Genomic DNA, 22,103 nt, shown 5'->3' with positions numbered 1-22,103 from the left:
ACCTAACCCCGCACTGGTGACGGCCCCACAAAGATAATGTTATGGCCCGTCACTGAGGATTATAGTTATTGATGGTCTCCATTTATTGGCTGTTACCAATATTACACACTATGAATACCCCCAACCACTTCATGGAAAGGAATCCTGACCAAATGTACTATCCCCATTTGTGGTGGGAGGGCTAGAGGGGTGAATATTGTCTTTTATTAAAATAACAGAAAATTTAAGAAAAGGCTATCTAGGTAGTAATAAATTAACCATGCCTACAAATTTTGTAATATATATTGTTGGTATTTCTTAACGACATTACTAGAAATATAATTCCCAGCAATGGTGCAGAAATACTCCTGGTATATTATGGTTACAGAGTTCATCCGCAAGCGTACGGCTATACCATTGTAGCATTTCACCCGAGAGTATTCCAAGGGTATCATATTTATTTTATCCTATGGAAAGATCATGTAGAGAGAACTCAACTAATAATTTATATATTACTTATGATAATCATATTCTAAGCAGTGGTTAAGATAATCCAAGGGTAGAGTGACACACAAGTATTACTACTCATTCTCATTCTCATAATATATTATCTGAGCTAAGTGGAAAGAAAAGAGAAAGAAGATCTATTCCTATACTTCTAATATATATAGTATACATACATTCTAGTTAACTGATATACTAGCTAATACCCTTTATCCGATGCCCTCCTGGTACTTTGAGAAGCCACCCCTGACTGTTGAGTTCCTTACGACAGCTCGTCATGACCATACAACCGGGGCTAAATATGGAGGAATACCCTCCCCAGGGAATTAACTTTGGATTATATACCGGCGTGGAGGAATACGTACTGAGCTGTCACCATCAGCGGCCCACCTCTCATCCGCAATATATAACCCCAAATAATGATATCCCGTAATCTAGACACCACGTCTAAACTACCAGATACTACTCCAATATCATCGTCATGACATAGAGCAACTGCATAAGCAAACATTATACCCGCACCAAAGCATCTCCCAGATAAGCTAGTCGTATATTTAGTATAACAAGAACATAATGTAAAGTAGGTACTCATATACTTGGAAAGTATTTCAATCCATAAATGTATTTAGAAGAGTATTATAATAAAAGTACAAAGCTTATAAAAGAGGAAAGGAAAGCTGCTAGAGCCATACCCGAACTCTTCTGACGTCTTCCGGACTCCTGATTTCTACTCTATTCCTATTCCACCAGCTAGACACTACTAAACTAAAATTGAGAAAAATGAGAGAGCTATTGCTTGAGGTGTGTGTGTGAAGTGAGAAGGTGAAGTCCTTTTATAGCTGAACTATGACGGTTGTGACGGTTGGAATGGTCGGTAATACCATCCAACCGTCATTGGGGCTTCATCTCAACCGTCCAGCCAAAACCTGGATCCAACGGAGGCGAGGGAGGTTCGGCCGAACCTGGGGCCGGCCCAATCCAGCCCAATTTCGGCTGGTGGCCTCCTCCGTTGCTTCACTTCGTAGACTTGTGAATTTTGGCCTAATTCATCGTGTCAATTCTACGTTCTTGGCCCATTCATTCATAAGTCTGACTCTCGACATCGTCCGACTGATTTATCGTCTATGTTGATGTCGATTCTCCTCCACTTTAGTGTCATTCCCTGCAAGAGGTTAGTATACCTAATACTAGTGGAATATTATTATTCTAGCATATGTATGCATTGCAAGCATCACTAGTTCTCTATTTTTGTAATATTGACGGTCGAAACTGATCAATAACGACCATCAACATATATCGCGAGAAAATTATACCTAATATTTGTTGGATGTACCGATTTGATTGACATAGCAAACAGTATAGAAGTAGTGTTGCAAATTTTATAAACGTCCTATGGGAGGAGAAGAAAAGAGCCAACAAGTATATCATCTGTCCATATGTAGATTGCAGAAATTAGAAGATGTTTGCCAGAAGAATGAAAGTATACTATCATCTGATACGTCGAGGATTCATAAAAAGTTACACATGCTAGACAAGGCATGAAGAGCATGATCAGTCGTTATTAATATTGAAGATGAAGCGGGTGTTGGATCACAAAATCAGGAAGAACATGGAGCAGACATGTTTGTTATGTTGGAATCAATACATGAGTCTTAGCCCATTCAGAGATTAATTATATGGACAGTCACAAAAGCCCACCTCATGGGATGACATGCATGGGGAGTTTAATACCAACTTGCCTACTATAGGAGATGGAGACCTTCTTATAAGGGAGGATGCTCTCCTGACTACTTGAAGCATGTGAGGTGGAGAGAAGAGAGGGAACGCACGCGCGCACTCGCTCGCCAGGCCTGGCCATGCCTGGCGGCACGCGCATGACGTACATGTCTAATGGTCTACCAAAATTGGTTCCTCACCCTTGCGCAGATGCAGTCTCCTTTTGCAGTTTTGTTTTGATGTGGGAAATTTGGATTTGGTTTTTGGAAACACTCCGAATAACCCGGTGCGTGAAACAGCGTGGAGTCCGGATAAGTTACGCACAACTTATCCGGTTCGGTTACGCGGAGTGGAGATCGTGCAGGCGCCTGTTGGTATTTCTTAACATTACTAGAAATATCATTCTCAGCAATGGCACATACATATTCATGGTATATTATGGTTACAGATTATATCTGCAAGCGTATGGATATACCATTGTAGCATTTCACCCGAGAGTATTCTAAGGGTATCGTATTTGTTTAATCCCGTGGGAAGATTATAATAGAGAGAACCAAGCTAATATTTATATGTTACTTGTAATAATCAAAGTCTAAGCAGGGGTTAATTCAATTCAAGTGTAGAGTGACACAAAGTAGAAGCACTCAATATTCTCATACATACTAATTCTAGGCTAAGTGGAAAAGAATAAGAAAAAAAATCATTTCCTATACTTCTAATATACATACGTACAACTTTAGTCTATATTATCTACTATATAATTATATAGCCAATACCCCCCTTACGATGACCTCCTGGTGTTTCGAGAGACCACCCCTGGTTGCCGAGTTCCTTACGACAACCCGTCATGGCCATCCAACTGCGGCTAAAATACGAAGGAGTACCATTCCTAGGAAAGTAACTCAGGATTATATATTAACGTGGAGGAATACCCGTACTGAGCTGTCACCACCAGTGGCCCACCTCTACTGTCCCACAGCATATAACCCCAAATAATGATATTCAATAGCCTAAGCACCTCGCTTATGCTACCAAATACTACTCTACAATCATCGTCATGACATAGAGCAATCATATAAACGAACATTATACCCACACCATTGCATCTCTCGAGTAATCTAACTAGATAATTATATCTCAAATAATAAATCAGAAGCTGGTACTCGAATGATCCAAATGAAGTAAAGTACTGTAAATATATTGAGAAAAATATTCTATAAATATTACAAGTCTTATTAAAGAAGGAAAAGCTACTAGAGCCATACCCGAACTCTTCCGAAGACTCCGAGGACTGAAGACTCTATTCTATTTCTATTCCACTATACTCTAGAGACTATACTAAACTTGAGAAAATGTGAGAAGCTACTTGCTTGAGTGTGTGGAAGAAGTGTGGACGTGAAGGCCTTAAATAGCCTAGTAATGGCGGTTATGGTTGTTGGGAAGGCCGGTAATACCCTCCAACCGCCATAAGAAAGCAATCCAGACAGTCCAACGCCAATCTTTCATTGAACGGCTGAACGACGGGATCGGCTAAACCATGGGCTGAGCCAAACTGGTCCAATCTCAGCAGGCGGCCTCTTTGACTTCTCCCTTATCCAGAACAGTGAATTCTGGGCCTGTTGGATCGTGTCAATTCTGTGTTTTCAGCCCACTTGTCCACAAGTTTGATTCTTGACAGTATCCGATTGATTGATTGTCCGCTTTGCTGCCAATTCTCCTCCATTTTGTATTTATTCTTTGCAAGAGGTTAGAATTGTAGTGCTAGTGGAATATAAGTTATTCCAACATAAATTTGCGTTGGAAGCATAACTAGTTCTCCTTTATTTTGGTATATTGACGGGCGAAACTGATTGATAACGACCGTCAACAGCACCCTGATCAAGCATCCTGATATCTCTATATAAGTTGAGCCACCGCCTCCACACAACACATGTGAAATCAATCTAGGGTTTTCCTCCTCCTTTGTACTGCGCCATCACTCGTAGTTTACTCCATCCCGCTTGCCGGTGTGCACCGGCAATCGGGAGAGTAGGCCTTCGGAACCTTCGCCTTCAACGCCCTACGTCGGGATATAGTGGCAATAAGGTTTTTGGGAAGCGCTTCGCACAACTGCTCCTTGTTCGCCCACATCAACTCGTCTTTCTCTTCGCTCGTGTGCTGTGCACCGTCGTCAACGCATGGTATTGCGAGTCCTTCCTGCTGAGAAGCTGGTTCTCGAAAACCCTCAATACGCATTCAATATGTTTCACATATTCCATCTGCTCATGCTTTACTGTTAAAGGTTCTAAGTGTCATAATTGTGTGCAATCAAAGCAACCTCGCAAGCCTTACAAGGCAGCCGAGGAGAGAAACTTGGCACCTCTGGAACTCCTACGTTTAGATCTTTGTGAAATGAATGGGGTCTTGAGAAGGGAGAAAAAAGATATTTCATGATGTTGATTGATGAAGCTACTTGATTTTGCTATGTGTATTTGCTGAAAACGAAAGATGATGGTCCAGACTATTTTAAAATCTATAAGGCAGAAATTGAAAACCAAATTGACAGAAAGATAAAAAGATTTAGGTCTGATCGTAGTGGAGAGTTTTTCTCAAACGAGTTTGACTTATTCTGTGAGAAACATGGCATCATACATGAGAGGATGCCTCCCTATTCACACTGACTGACATGGTGAATGCCATGTTGGATACTGTGGGACTACCTAAGGCATGGTGGGGGGAGGCATTGTTGACCTCGAATCATGTCTTAAATAGGGTTCCTAATAGAAATAAGGACAAAACACCATACGAGCAATGGATTGAGAGAAAACCATCACTTTCTTACTTGCGCACATGGGGGTTCTTGGCGAATGTCAATGTACCAATAACGAAGAAGTGCAAACTTGGAACTAATACTGTGGACCGTGTCTTTCTGGGATATGCTCATTACAGCATTGCCTATAGATTTTTAATAGTTAAATCGGAGGTACCTGACATGTATGTTGGTACAATTATGGAGACTCATGACGCTACCTTCTTTGAAAGCTTTTTTCCAATGAAGGATACACACAGTACTTCTAGCCAATCCTGTGAAATAATTCTCAGTTCAATCACACCACCAGGACAAACTGAACATACACATGAATATGTCACTGAGGAGGATGACTGAGGAGGATGACAGTGAGACTCCTTGGAGAAATAAGAAACAAAGGACTACTAAGTCTTTTGGTCATGATTTCACTGTGTACCTCGTAGATGACACTCCTAAGGTTGAGCTCTTTCCCCCGACTTTTCTAACTCACCTCCCTCGTTTCCCGCATTCACACTTTTCAAACCACTAAACGGTGCTTTTTTGCCAAAATTGTCTATATGAAAGTTGCTTTAAAAAATTATATTGATCCATTTTTCAAAAAATATTTAATAAATACTTAATTAATCACGCGCTAATGGACCACTCCGTTTTCCGTGCACAGGAGATTTTTTCCCAACACACCCAAACGAACACAGTCTAAGTCAATTTCAGAAGCATACGCATCTCCTGGTGCAGACTACTAGAAGGAGGCTATCCATAGTGAAATGGATTCCATTATTGCTAACAGGATTTGGGAGGTGACAGAGTGAACCTATGGGTGTAAACCTGTGGGATGCAAGGGGGTGTTCAAGAAAAAGCTTTGGCCTAATGGTACTATTGAAAAGTACAAGGATCAGCTTGTTGCAAAGGGCTATACTCACAAAGAAGGCGAAGATTTCTTCGACATTTACTCACCTGTTGGTAGATTGACCACAATTCATGTACTACTTCCCTAGCTGCCTCACATGGTCTTCTCATTCATAAAATGGACGTTAAGACAACTTTTCTTAATGTAGAGCTGGATGAGATCTATATGGATCAACCTTATGGGTTTATAGTTGAAGGTCAAGAAGGCAAGGTATGCAAATTTGATAGAACATTGATATAGTCAGGGTTACGGATAAGGTAGACCCTCTATCCTTGGATGTATGATGGGTACCGATATGGTATACCCGCACGTATACGAATAGTTTCCGTATACGTTAAGGAAATTTTTCACGTGATAGAAGCAGGATCTGCGGACGAAAGGAGTCCTACTCGGACGAGACTGGGTCGTTACCATATCGTGAGGCGTCCGATATCTCTAAGTCCTACCTGGAGATCAACTGACCCGCGGTATATAAGGGACCCCCTGGGCAGGACCTAAGGCATCGAAGATTACTGCCAACACATCCCCCACAGCCTATGGGGCCGGAGCCTACAGAAGCCAAGTCTTCGGGAGATCTAGTCGAATCAACTCGACTACTTTCTCGTCGTATCATCGAGTTCTGTTATTCCCTACGTTCTCGTCGTATCATGGTAGTCGTGACACCGCACTCCCCGGCGAGTGTGCCGGGTGCAGGCTAGTGAACGACGTTCGTCGCGAACCGCGGATGTCGATCATGTGGCCCTCGAGCTCCGACATCCGGTCCTCGAGCCCGCGTCGCTGCATCTCGTTGCCGGCTACCAGCTCCCTCATCTTTAGGAGGTCCTCGTGGGCCTCCGCCAGATCGCGCGCCAGCTGGTCGGCACACTGGTTCGCCGACAACACCACCGCCCTGGCCTCCTCGATCTCGCGACCTATGCCACGAGCGCCGGCCTGGCGGATGCGCTCCATCTCCGCTTGGAGCTCCCCTAGGTGAGGGCATCGGTGGACAAGCCCCGGGTGGGCACGAGGCCGACGATAGAGCTACTCGGTGTCGCCTCCTGGTCCTTAGTAGCGACCACGACTTCTGTCGAAGTCGCCGTAGGGGACGCGCTGGAGGCAGCATCAGTTTCACCGTGCACCACCTTCGCCCGCGCCATCCTGCGAAGATTTTCTTTTTCTTCATGAGGCTAGTCGATCACAACTTCGAGAATGAAAAGACCTCAAGAACATTTACATACTTCTCGCCGATCGTCACCAGCCTTTGCCTTCGCTAAGGTGGAGGAGACGCGTCCGAGTCCTGACCAAGATGAAATGGTGTGAGGTCAAGTCGTTCCGACTACGCGTTAAAGAACAACAGAAGAGCTTACCACAGAGTTCATCGCCTTCCGACGAGTCCCGAGTACAGAGGAGAATTTCCTTCCCCTCTTCAGAACATTGCTGCCACTCGTGGTGGCAGTGACAGCGTCAGATGCCTCCTTGGTGACGCTCTCCTTCAACGATGCTACTACCTGGTGGTCCACAAGGGGCCCGATGACGTCCGTCAAAGGGAGCGCCTGCATAACTTGAAGTCACGGTGCAGTCTAGATGAGGAAGATATAGAGGAATCGTCGACTACGATCACATTAATCGCGTTGGCGCGTTCGGCCGCGTCCTTGTCGCAAGGTAGGATGAGGATGTCGCCCATCCCCGAGAGTGCGCTGATCATTATTTGACCAACACGGAGCCCCACGATGTCACTGTTCAGACCTGTAAATCGAGAACGGAAACTCAGTAAGTCAGGAGAGACCGGGTCGTGTCCTCTGGCCCAGAATAATCAAAGGCCGGATGGGCGCGGGCCTGCAGCGGCTGAATCCGCCGACCTACGAAGTTGGCAGCGACTTCGTATCCCGACAAGCCCCGTCTTCGGAGATCATCGATGATATTAATAAAGGATTGGAGGGAGGGAGTTAGGGCGGGTTTGGCGGTCCACTCTGGAATTTTTTCCGGTTGCTCCTCAGGGACAACAAGGACAGGATCCGAGTTCTCTATCTGGAGATAGAACCACCTCGTCCGCCACTTGATGCGAGATGAGGGGCACTGGAAGGGGATGTAACGCGACTTCAGGCCATCCTGAAGTCAGAATCCAACACATCCAGATACCCTGCTGGATTCCATCAAGCGCAGCTCATAATAAAAGCGGAAGAGATCAAGGAAGGGCTCTACCCCAATGTAGGCCTCACAAAGATGAGAGAAGACGCTCAGAAAGGCGATAGAGTTGGGGTTCAGGTGAAGCAAAGAAAGGCCATAGAAGTTCAAGACGAGAAGAAGAAACTCGGAAGGCGGAGGAAGAAAACCGCAAGAAATATAATCCTCGACTACAACCATGCGACCCAAGATGGGTTCCGGTACTGTACCTCCAGCCTCCCTCTGCAAGGTCCCGCGACCGGGGAGGGCACCGTCGTCCTGGAGCTTCTTCATGGATGCGGTGGTCGAAGTTGACTTCTCAAGATCCATCGCCGCCAGAGGATCGCCGGAGAATAGGATGAAGGAAGTGGGCTAGGGTTTTCGTTGCGGGGAGCGGAGAAGACGAAGAGCGCTAGAAGGCAGGAGAGTTTCCTGGCGAATGGACTTCAAATGGATGCCCAAAATAAGCACACTACCGACGGTACGTATCCCAAGGAAAGGAGAGAGATTGCCACCGGAAAATTCTAGGTCCGTTATGCGCGGCAGTTTTCAGACTTCAATTTAAATTCACTCATGACCGTTGAACTTCACGCAGTGTTGTCGATGACTCTTAGTCTCTACGGTTTTCACAGCGAGATCGACCAGAAGAGAATGACAACAATTCCGACATTAGAAGTCGCGATCGATAACATGAGTTCATTTAAGCAGAAGTCAGGGGCTACTGTCAGCGTTACGGATAAGGTATACCCTCTATCCTTGGATGTACGATGGGTACCGATACGGTATACCCGCGCGTATATGAATAGTTTCCGTATACGTTAAGGAAATCTATCACGTGATAGAAGCAGGATCTGCGGATGAAAGGAGTCCTACTCGGACGAGATTGGGTCGTTACCATATCGTGAGGGGTCCGATATCTCTGAGTCCTACTTGGATATCAACTGACCCGCAGTATATAAGGGACCCCGTGGGAAAGGACCTAAGGCATCGAAGATTACTGCCAACACATTCCCCACAGCCTACGGAGCCGGAGCCTACAGAAGCGAAGTCGCCGGGAGATCTAGTCGAATCAACTCGACTACGTTCTCATCGGGGTCATCGAGTTCTGTTATTCCCTTTTTAATATGTGGTTTCCATCATATAATCCCATACCAACTAGATTAGGGCTTGATGTCATACTACGTAGATCCTCATACCAACGGACCCCAATACCCTCTATATCCGGTCTACGGGTATCCCCCGTCGACAGATATCTGTAGGCTTTGCAGTCAATGATGCAAAAAAATATGTGTACTATCACCATGGACGGGGTGAGGGAGTTATTATATGCTTGTATGTTGATGACATTCTAATATTTTGGACAAATCTTGAGTTGATTAATGATGTTAAATCATCCTTGTCTCAAAATTTTGATATGAAAGATTTGGGAGTAGCTGCTGTTATCCTAAACATTAAGCTAATTAGAGGTGAGGATGGGATTACACTCTTACAGTCCCATTATGTGGAGAAGATCTTGAGTCACTTTGGCTACTAATAGCAAGCCTTCTCCAACACCTTATGATCCTAGCTTGTTGCTTCGCAAGAAAAAGAGAATTGCTAGGAATCAATTGGAATACTCCCAAATTATTGGCTCACTTATGTACCTACCTAGCACAACTAGGTCTGACATCTCCTTTGCTGTGAGCAAGTTGAGCCGGTTTATCTCTAACCTGGGAGATGATCACTGGCGTGCGCTTGAGTGAGTGATGCGCTGTCTAAAAGGTACTATGGAATTGGGGCTTCACTGTGCTAGGTATCCTGCGTTACTAGAGGAATATAGTGGTTTTAATTGGATCTCTGATGTGGATGAGATCAAAACCACTAGTGGATATGTCTTCACACCAGGTGGTGGTGCTGTTTCATGAAGGTCTTGCAAACTGACTATTTTGATGAGGTCAACCATAGAAGCAGAGCTGAAAGCAGAAGATACTGCTATTGTTGAGGCGGAATGGTTGCGTGTTCTGTTGATGGATATGTCTGTGGTTGAAAAACTGGTGCTAGCTATTTTTATGAACTATCACAATCAAACGGTAATTGTCAAAGTCAACAGTTCTAAGGATAACATGAAATCGTCTAGAAATGTGAAAAGACGATTGAACTTTGTCAGGAGATTGAGAAACTCCAAAGTTATAACATTGGATTACATCCAAACAGCAAGCAACCTGGCAGATCCCTTCACGAAGGGACTATCACGAAATGTGATAGACAATGCATAGAAGGAGATGGTTTGAGACCATGTGTTACGTTTGAACATGTTATTCACATTGCTAGCGAGAATGAAGAGCTTAAATTGCTATCTTCCTTAAATACCATACCCTTCTAATGTGATTTTTCATGTTATGGCAATTATGATAGTAAAGGAGAATATAATATGCATCGAGTATATATTTGTTCGAATTTGACTACACCTCCTTTTCATGATGAAAGGTATTGTCTAAAGGACCGCATGCGTATACGTAATTGTCTATCAAGTTCCTCTAGTTGTTTAAATGAGTTACAGGTTGGTTTGTAAGAAGAGGAGTGTTGTGGTTTTTCGACTACAAAGATTTCAGGATCCAACCATATGGCCATCAAGAAATGTTCTTCACCGGATGTTGTGATAGATAAAGATAAGTTCAATACGCTCCATGACAACCTAAAACCTAGGACGGTTTCCAATCAAGAAGGGGAGGATGATAAGAACACAACTAGCTCGGATATAACCATGACTACCTTATGTATTAATGAACCAAAGGTGCATATGTTCTATATTTGATTTACTTGTTATATATTTGAACAAACGTTTCTACACAATGAGTTTTGTGTGCTTTCGTTTGCAGAGGTACTTGCTTGGGCGAAAGAAAAGAGACTGTGCGTAAGGAATGAATGGATGATTAAAGATGTTGATTGGGGACCAAATCAAGACCTTCTCCAAGTCCACTTCCATCTTACCACATCACTTTTTGGTCCATAGAAGACAAGAGATAAAGTTCTACACATTTTAAATTCGGATTCGGGCCTCTTGACAGCATCAACTGTAAACGGACCTAGCTTCTGATCTAGAAGGAATTTCGGGGCCCATGAGTATTTGTTGGAAAGCTTATGGAGTCTACTTTCAGATGGTTTTGGTCTCACATCAAAATTCCTACCGAGCTGTCGGGAACCTGCAAAACAAGCCATGTACCTCATCCAGTCCGAATCTGATTTGGGTTTTGGGCCTTGTAATTGAGTCGTGGGCTTAGCCCAATAGGGTGTGCCCCCTAGGGCAACCCTAGGACATTCCTAATCATATTTATCCAGTAGCCAGTGTCGTTTAGAGTTGGGTTTTGCTTAGATTAATCTGTCGAGAATAGTTTCGCCACTAGATCGATTTGTAGAACCCGAAATTTGAGTGCTTAATCATTCATATGCATTCTGTTGCAATCTATCTTGTTCTTGTTTGTGTTCTTCGATTCGCATGCAGGGATTAGCCTTTTCGGCGAGGTCAACCAGGTTTCGGCACGGTTGATAACCAGAGGAGACGTGGTGCTATGATTGCGGGGCTCAGGAGGATGTTCGTTCAGAAGCCGGATCGAGTTGTGTCACGACTCCGCTCAAATCGACGGCTTATCAATACCTATCGGAAGATCGGGACCTTACATCCTCATCAAGCGGTAACCCAGTCTATGTGATCGGAGATCCCGCGAATTAGAACCTGGGAAGAACAAGGCATTAGTTAACTGGAGGAGAGTAGAATTCTAAACTCTCTCTAAGTTAAGATGCATGTACTCTCGTGAGCTGTAAGGCAGGTTGGCTATGCCTTAATGAGTTCTGTTGGCTTTAATTATCGAAGATGCTATCCTGCAGAGCATTCTTGAAAGAACTCACATTTGTGAGCTTGACTGTTGGTCGTAGTCTATGGAGATTTTGGGTGAATCTTCTAGGAAGCTTAATAAGAGACCAAGGAGTACGACTTATACGTCCACCCGAAGGGTAGTCTTCTAGTACCAGATAAGACTTTGAATGAAACTTATTTGCATAAGGCTTGCAATTTAAGGCGTAGTCCATTGTTCAAGTTGTGAGTAAGTGTAGCTTGGAGTTCTAGGTGGATGTTCAACCTTAATCAGTCTCCATCGAACCGCTGGTCTATAAACAGTACATTGGAAAAAGGCAAATCTCAGTCGGATTTTGAGATTTGGTGGGGGTAGTTGGAATTAATAGATGAGCCTTAGCCCATTCAAAGATTAATTCTTTGGAAAATTACAAGCCCACCTCATCTGATGGCATGCATAGGGTGTTTAATACCACCTTAGGAGAGAGAGATCTCCATATAAGGGAGGATGCTCTCCTTGCCACTTGAGGCATGTGAGGTGGAGAGAAGAGGGGGAACACACGCGCACGCTCGCTCGCTTGCCTCACCTGGCCTGGAATGGCATGGCGGCGCGAGTGCACGAAGTACGCGTCGAATGGTCCGCCAAAATTGGTTCGTCACCCTTTGCGCAGATGCTGCCTCCTTTTGGTGTTTTGTTTTGCTGCGGGATATTCAGATTTGTTTTTTTGGAAACACTTCGAATAATCCAGTGCATGAAACGGCGTGGAGTCCAGATAAGTTATGCGCAACATGTTTGGTTCGATTATGCGGAGTAGTGATCATACAAGCGTCCTAATATATCTACATTAGTTGAGCCGCCGCCTCCACGCAACACACGTAAAATCAATCTAGGGTTTTCCTCCTCTTCTGTACTGCATCATCGCTCATAGTCAACTCCATCCCGCTCGCCGGCATGCGCTGGTGATCGGGAGAGCAGGTCTCTGGAACCTTCGCCTTCAACGCCCTGCATCGGGAGAAGGCGGCAATATGGTTTTTGGGAAGCGCTTCGCATGACTATTCCTTGTTAGCCATCTTACAACAAGAGAGATTCCATGAAGTTCACCAGATTGGCCAGAGACACTTCTATACATCGGATGTAAGGCAAAACATACAAAGTTAGCTGCTATCAAATTTTGATGCATCGCCACCTTTTATTCTAGCAAGATCTTAGTTTCGATCTCCCTAAGTTGATTATCGGCTTCCCAAGTTGATGAAAAACTTCTTCATCATCGATCGATTTCCACCTTGTTAGTTGCAGAATCAAATTAATTGGCATGCCCGAACCTCATCAAGATTTAGGACCTGCACTAAATCGATGCAAATCTCCTAGGCCTCCGTGTGCGACGAATTTCACGAGAACACATATGCAATGAGTTTGGGAAGAAAAGAAAACATATTGATAGTAAGGACATATTCTAGTGACTACCATACTAGAAAGATATTGAGATGCATCATTGCATTGATCTGAAACATGTAGAAAAGAATGTGTATGATAGTTTGATAGGGCTATTGTTGAATAGTCCAGAAAAGATAAAAGATGGATTGAACGCACATCTAGATTTATACGAGATTAATATTTGAAGTGAACTCACTCCATTAACTAAACTAGACATAGCAAGAGCGTACCTCCCTCTTGCTTGACACAAATTGGCCATGGAAGAGAGGATCCATATGTAATCCTGCTTGAATGATATAAAGTTCCTTCGGGCTATTCAGCGATGATATGGAAGTATGTTTTGTTGGACGATCTAAAACTGGTTGGAATGAAATCCCAGTTTGTCATGTATTAATCACACAGCTCTGACCAGTTGCTGTAAGGAATATTCTTCCAACTAATGTCTATCACACAATCATGCATCTGTGCGCCTTGTTCAATGCAATTAGTCAAAGGTTATAGATACAATTGGTCTTGATAGCTTGCAGGAAGATATTGTCAAAACCCTCTATCACCTGGAGATGTATTTTCTACTGCCTTTCTTCGATATCATGTTCATCTCCCTGTTCATGTTGAGAAGCAAACAAAATTATGTGGCCCACATATTCTAAGCGAAATGTACCCATTCAAGATGTACATGGGAATTCTGAAATCGTATGTTAGGAATAGAGCTAAAGCGAAGAGGAGCATCATTGAATGTTACATGACATAGCAGGTTATTGAGTTCTACATTGATTACATGTTTGAGACAGATCCTATTAGAGTTCTAACATCTCGTCATGAAGGAAGGTTATCTGATGTCGGCACAGTAGGCAAAAAAAACAATATAGCAGGCCCAACTAGCCTATGAGTAGGCCTATTTCTCTATGCTCCAAAATATGATAGAAGTTACGCCATACTTTGAAGAACATGTAATGAAGATCCGGTAGGAGAACATGAGTCGATCGGATAACTGGATCAATAAGAACCATAACTCCCATTTCAACGAATGGTTTAAGAATCATATTGCAACATTGACAGAAGGCGTAAGCGAAACATTAACATGGTTTCCAGTAGGACTGTTTTTGGATATTGACACATGGCAGCGATACGATATTAATGGATACACACTTTACACCGTCAAACAAGATTATAAGAGCATAGTACAAAACAGCGGGGTTCGTATATAGGCATTTCTGGATCAACTTGGGTCCAACCCATACTACAGCCGCATAAAGCTGATCTGGGAGCTGAACTACACGAAGTTCAAAGTCTCATTGTTTTGTTGCCGCTGGGTCAATTTATGCACTGGAGTAAAAGTCAATTAGGAAGGTTTGACAAATTTGGATCTAAGCAGGATTAGTTACGTGGATGAACCATTTGTACTTGCGAAATAGGTTGTGCAAACAAGAAGCTGCGCATCTTTAGGAATGACAAAAGAATGATTGTTGGGGTTGACAATATCGGCGATAAGGACGATTACAGCATAAACCTCCATGTTGATTCACACATAGACCTAGACGATGACACTAAAGAGGATGTGGCGTATGTTTGTTCAGATCACATTGAAGGCCTATCATCGTAATTGAAGCCTTTGTATTATTTTGATTTGCTATTGTTGCGAAGCTTCAATCATTTAGTACAACTAGTTGGCACCCCACGTCTTTACCGCGGGTTTTGTAGTTCTATCGTCAAACGAAATCATGGTTTTAAATGGTTAGGTGCGACTCTATGTATGTACAAAATATATGATAATATGGATTTATATATGCCTTATGTTATTACAATACAATTCATGCTTTATTTTTCCAAGCATCATTATGTATTGCTATAATATATGAATATTATTTTCATACTCAATATGGGTATCATTGTAGTTACAATTTGCATCTCTCTACTTCACTCAAGTTTTTTCTGAAAATGGATTCAGATAACGATACCTAATAATTATATGCTATCTTATATATCATGCATAATAAAACAGAACACACATATTAAACAATAATTTGAGTTGTATTAAGAAAAAATGGTGTTATGCACAAAATATGTAATGGTGCTATGTGTGACTATGAGGTGAAGCAAAGGGAGGTGAATGGATAACTAATAAATGATTGAATTGGATGAATAAGTAGCTTCTTGATCCAACGGTTGTTATCTTTGTACTAATATCATCTGATGGCTTAAAATTGTTGATGATGTGGCTTCTTGCATGTATTGCTTTGTAGGAGTAAATACCTCTTAGTGGGTACCAACTATATAGGAAGATAGGATTTCGCTACCATCCATGACGGTGTCCCTCTATAGACTGTCACCGATGGTTACCATCTGTGACGTTGTCAAATAGATACTCTTCAAGGAGGTGGTTTGACCAGATTAAGACCGATCTAGTTTAGGGCTAGTTCACTCTTCATATCTACGCCCCCTAGCCCAAGCCGTTGTCCTCACCACTGTGTTGATGGTCATTATGTACCAATTTCGACCACTAACTAGCACAATGAATAAAGGGAAAATTAGCATTTCTTACACGTATATCAATAATAAATAATGTAGTTGTATTAGGATTAGTGAATTAACTTGGATGCAAGAATTATACACTAAAGTGAAGAGGAAATGAAGCCGGCATACGAAGAAACACACTTCCGGCGAATCACGTGCTAGTACGAGGATTGATGGGCCCACAAGTCAATGCAAACCGACTTAGAATGGGAACAAACAACCGGGAACCGTCATAGGGGCCCACATGTCATCCTCTAATCAAAGGCGATGGCGAAAGGTGGTGGCCATGGTTCAGCCGAACTAGGCTTGGTAGCCCCGCCACTGAGCTTCCACGTGGCGACTCCTCCTTCACTCTTGCTAGCAGTTATGCCCGTTTCCCGACCTACAACCGACTTAACTACCATCATTCGGAGACTATAAATAGAGGAGCTCATTTCACTTCACAACACACACCTAAAGGAGCAATTCACTCTTCCACTTTGTATTCTCTATAGTTTTTAGTACGAATAAAGCTTAGGAGCTTTGGTCCCATAGTCTTCTCGGAGTTCTAAGTATGTCTCTAGTACTTTCCTCTTTGTGTAAGACTATAGTTGAATTAATAGAATTATTTTCTTTATTTATTTATGCTCACGGTTTATATATTTCTTTATTAAATATATGTTCTTTGAGTAGTATATACTTTGTATGTCTTATGTTGTAGCTCCATCTTGTTCATCCGTAGGGCGAGAGTCCCGAGGGAGAGGACAGGGACTGTGAGAGCGCCACGGATGTCCCTAACCCATGAGTTTTCGGCAAGGCCAGAAGCAACCGTCAGCAAGGCCCAAAGACGTGGGGATACGATAAGGAGAAGGTCTGGTGTTAAGGAGGCCACTAAGTGACCCTCAATCCATCGATACGTCTAGAAGTGAATCAATGCGCCGTTGCCCCTCACGAAGAAGGTGGACACCGCAAACATGTCGGGGACACATTGCTTGAGGGGCGCCTTCAGATCGGCCAAGTTTACAAATCACAGTAAGAAAAAAACATGGAGGGTTCACAATAATAAATCTGAAAATAAATGCATGATCAAGGCAGAAGGGGGACTGCTTGTGGTAGGACCCAAATTAGAATGAACGAACAGTTTTTTTTTAAATGAATATATAGTACATTATTGTTCAAGCCATGTCATTGCTTGTTGATGTGAAGACACGTTTGGTCAATTTGAGAAATGATGCTTGGCAGCCATTATTTGAAGAGGTAATTAGTCATTTTGTGATGCAAAAAAAAAAGATTCCAGTGCCAAATATGGATGAGCCAATACCAAGATTTGGTCGATCAAGAATGCAAGGGAACTTAATCACTCAAGAGCATTATTAGCGTGTTGACACTTTCTTTGCAGCTCTTGATGCTATTATCACTAAGATGAATCATCGCTTCAATGAGGTATCTCATCAGAGCTACTAGTTAGCTTTTCTTCTACTGATCCAAGGAACCCATTCTCTAAGTTTGATATTGATAAGATTGCTCGCTTGACTGAAATATATGATCAAGATTTCTCAAATGCTGATCCTTCTAATATAAGGGATCAACTTGAGACCTTCATTCTACATGTTCGAAGAATTGATGATTTTGTTGGCTGCCATTATTTTGGAAGTTTGGCCATTAAGATAGTAGAAACTGAGAAGAACGTGACTTTTCCATTAGTCTAACGTCTAATTGAGTTAGCATTGCTTTTATCTGTGGCAACCGCATCTGTTGAAAGAGCTTTCTCAGCTATGAACATAATAAGACATATTTGTGCAATAGGATGTCAGATGAGTGGCTCAATGACTTGATGTTGTGCTATGTTGAAAATGAGATATTTCGAGGACTTCATGTTGATACAATTAAGAAGACATTCCAGGCCTTGAAAACTTGGAATATGGACTTACCTATGCCTCCAAATGTCTCAGCTCTCATAATATCTTTTAGGGGCAATTTCATTCTTACCCCTACTTTTACATCCAATATTAATTTTGCCCTCCTTTTTTAGGGTTTTTGTTTTTTTCCTGTTTTTTAAAACGAAGGCACATTTTACCTTTACTTTATATGGTTAAGTTATTGGTAAAATGACGTTTATACCCTCACTTATTGTTGCACATTTGGAACCATCATTCATTGTGTTTTTATCCCTATATTATACATGTGACTCGGAACATTTCGAAAATCAAATGATTTTGACAATCTTTGACTAATATAATAATTTGGATAGAATATCAACATAATTGTGGCATGATCAGATTCAGGATTTTGATAATTTTGGCAGCATTTCAATTTTTTTACTATATGTAAAAAAAAAAAGAATGAATGAACAATCATTAGCCACCAGTGCGGCAGTGCAGCAATCACAATGGATCCTATCCTAGACAGAAGTGATTCTGTTCTACAACGACAATCTAAAGAATGAGCTCAAGCAGAACGGGCGGCAGCAGCGAGGCTGAGTGCGAGCCTGTGGCGGCCGCCTGGTTAGGTCGCCGACGACGGCTGCTCCTCTCAGCCATGGCGGCCTCTTGCTCCTCGTGGCTTGTTCAGGTCGCCGCCGCCTGGTCGGGTCGCCGACGACGGCTGCTGCTCCCGCCGCCTGGCCGACCCTCCGACGCCGCTTGCTCCCCGTCGCCATCGCCCGACCAGGTCACCGCCGCCGCCGCTGCCGCCACCTCACTTTCTACTGTTTGCGATGAGGATCGGGGAGAGGAAGCAGCGGTTCTCGGGGCGATACAACCAAACATTTGCAAAATAACCAGGAGGAACAAAGGTCACTACATATTTTGCAAAATATATAATTTATTCTTCTTTTCTATTTCTTTACCGCAATAACTCTAGCTCCGCTCACTTCCGTTAAAAACAGGGATAAATGACTGGTTCGTTTTGAAAAAACAGAGGTAAAAACAAAAATCCTAAAAAATACGGGTAAAATTAATATTGGATACTAGAGGTAAAAACAAAATTCTTCCTATCTTTTATATATGATAATTCAATGGTGTTAACTTTGTTTAACTGCTACTTTGATGTATGATGATTTATATGTCTCGCGTGTTCGACCCACCTATATTTTTTTGGCATACTCCGCCACTGACAATACATGCACCTTCATATCAAAACATTTCGCGAATCAAATAGAAAAATAAAAGAGACATATCTCGATTGGAAGAACAGTCATTCATTGCATACAGTATACATACCCGGTCTCCAGGGAGAAGGGCAGTGGGCCGTCGAAACCAGGAAGGCTCGTCACGGTGACGCCGGCTGCCGCCGCCACCGTCACCGCCGTGGAGGCCACCCAACAAACGAAGCAGCAGGCGAGAGGCAGCAGCCGCCACCACCACCTCCTCCAATCATGGCGGCTGGTGCTTCTCTTCGCAACCATCGCGCTCGCTTCCTTTTCCATCTCGGCTCCGTAACTAATTAATGATCCTGAAATTAGCCCTGGATTTATAGATTGAAAAAGCAATGCAAATAATATTTTGGCAGAGGAAGAAGCAAAGCAGGCCCCACTCATGTTTGACTGACATCATTTTCATACTGTGCATGAAATCATGGATTTGAGGACTTTGTCTTCGGACTGATCCACTTTGCGCGCTTTCTTGATCACTTGATCGCTTGGGAAAGCAACATCTCGAACGTAAGTTTAATTAAGAGTTTAATTAGAATTCTATGTCCTGACGTTAGCCTGACGATTGTGCTAACGTCAGGCTTGATTACGTGGGTCACAGGTAGGTATATTGTATTTATCGTACAGGATAGTGTTGCTAAGGGTGAAAACGGAGCGGATTCAGACGGATAGTGGTTATATCATATCCTAAACTATATTTTTTAAGCGGATTCGGAGCGGATGCGGATAGTGTACGGATACGGATGCGGAGTGGATTGTTTCGGATGTCGGAAATGGTGCGGAATCGGTGCGGAATCGGTTAAGAAACAGATTAAATTTATCGGATGTTACGTGTGTATGCAATCAATACAACATTGAGTTAGCGATGTAAAGGACAATAATACAATAGTCAATAAACGACCCATTGTAATAATTACGTGCTTAAGTACTAAACAACATGAATAGTTGATGTTCATAATATAAAAAAAATACAGCTACACAAGTGTGACATAAAACGGTGAAAGCCTCAGAGTAAGAAATCTCGGGTAATTGATGAATTAGGCCATTGGATGGACCAACTTATGTTATATGCAATAGATAGAGTGGTTATATGTGTTTATAATTTCGGATTATCCGGTAAAGGGCCTATCGGATAATCCGATAAAAATGTCGGATAATCCGTATCCGCCGGATTTTGGATATACCATATCCTCATCCGCATCCGCATCATACTATTCATATCCATATCCATATCCGCCAGATTTTTAAAAACCAATACCATATCCTTATTTCGGACGGATTCGGATCGGATCAGATAGAATATTATTTAATATCTGATCCGTTTTCACCCTAGTTGCTGTCAGCTTAGGTAGGTGTGTCCTTCTCACATTTCAGACAGCAGCACGTAATGAGGAACGTTGAATAATGTGGAACCTGCCACGGTCACGGTATTTAATTTCGAGACAAACTAGAAAATGGGTGCGCCATTGGCTCACCAACTAAAAGTACCCGTGAATATTTATATTTTTCGTTTAAGATATATAAATGTTGTAGAGTTATTTAGAATTAGTTTGATTTCTTAAATATATATGAAATGGAATAAAAAGAACCAAGCGACAATAATCGGTGGTATCTGTGATATTTTTATTTGGAAAAAAGATCTGCAATATTTCTAGTTGGAAAAAAATGGAAATGTTTATTTCCCGACAAACGTATTACACTTAGATAAACGGAAACTTGCAAAAAAAATCTAAGCTCAAAATAATATATCAAAAGCGACATGACTTTGCTGTATAATGGGCCAAGAAGTAAAAAAATATTATTGTGCTAGAATGCAGAATGTTTTATTTGGCCAATGTTGTAAACGTTCACGTGCAACACTTTTTAGCAATTCTTCTATATAATTAACGATTCTTAGAGAAGGCAAGAGCTAGCTCTTCGGGAAAATAAACGTGCTGGTTAGTGTTCTCTGTATGACTTGTATATATTGGCAAGGGCAATTAATGAAAATATTTTGCTAGACTTTATAGGAATTAGCTCAATTTTTATCAAATTCTTGTGAAGATCGTGCACTTTGAGGTATTCACAATATTTCACGATGCACGATAACCTTAATGTACCGTTGGTAGATTTTGTATTTCAGCTCTCTACCTTTTATGTTTAAGTCCTTTTATTTTATTAATTAATATTTCTCTTGATTTTTTACCCTAGTAACAATAGATAAGAAAATTAATTATATAGATGCCCTATGGGCCCACTTCACATTCTAATTACTCTCTCCATCTCCAAATAATCGCTCATTTGGGTTTAAAATTTGTCCCAAAATAACTACTAAACCTAAGGGTGTGTTTGAGTGAAGGAGAAAAGAGAAGAATGATAGATACGAAAAATGAGATAAGTCATTAGCATATGATTAATGAGTGTTAATTTTTTTAATCCTGAAAAATGGATTAATATTTTTTAAGATAACTTTCCTATAAAGTTCTTTTGAGTAAATTTTTATTTTGGGCCACATTTTATTACCGATGTTTCACTTTTGATCACCCTTGACCAATGTTTTCACTTTGGACTGGGTAATCATGCCTTTGTTACTTTCTTTTGGTGCATGCATATGAACGAGCTCGAGTACTCTTGTTCTTATTTGTCAATAAACTCCCTCAACTGTATGTCGTAGTCCGTTCTTTGATATATGACAATTTAGATGTAAATGGATAAAACGGTTGAGGATGGTACAAAATGCGACAAAGGTAGTATTATCCGGACAAAACTGAAAAAAAAATGGTTGAAAGGTGATCCAAATAGAAACAACGGCGATAAAAAAAATGTCCGAAGGTGAAATTTACTCCTCTGTTTACAATAAAAAAAAACTGCTCTTTTGGGTTTAAAATTTATCCAAAACTAACTACCGCTTTGAGTGTGTTTGAGTAAATGAGAAAAGAGAACAATGGTAAGATACACAAAATAATGTGGTTAAGTAGTATTACTTATTTTAAATTAAAAAATGGATTAATATGAATTTTTGAAGTAAATTTCCTATAGATTTCTCTTTTGAAAAAACACGTCATTTGGGTAAAGTATAGAAAACGAGATTTTTTTTCACCTTCTCACACTGTCGAACACAGATTAATGCTCTCATCAGTTGTACATATTTTCTACTAAGTCAAAACGGCTTATCAAAAA

The 22,103-nt window shown here is 41.9% G+C and overlaps 1 protein-coding gene across 1 annotated transcript in view; it reads right to left on the bottom strand.

Annotated features, from left to right (window-relative positions):
• The window catches only part of LOC127754684 (serine carboxypeptidase-like 13), a 41,721-nt gene extending 22,502 nt beyond the window's left edge, over positions 1 to 19,219 (bottom strand). Inside the window, exon 1 of the mRNA XM_052280260.1 lies at positions 19,015 to 19,219. Coding sequence (XP_052136220.1) covers positions 19,015 to 19,199 — 185 coding nt within the window. The 5' untranslated portion in view covers positions 19,200 to 19,219. The remainder of the gene's footprint in view (positions 1 to 19,014) is intronic.
• Positions 19,220 to 22,103: the final 2,884 nt, after the last annotated feature.

Source organism: Oryza glaberrima, chromosome 11 (assembly GCF_000147395.1).
Source record: "Oryza glaberrima chromosome 11, OglaRS2, whole genome shotgun sequence".
NCBI lineage: Eukaryota > Viridiplantae > Streptophyta > Magnoliopsida > Poales > Poaceae > Oryza > Oryza glaberrima.
The sequence above is the reverse complement of the archived record's forward strand: the minus strand, read 5'-3'. Positions and strand labels throughout refer to the sequence as shown.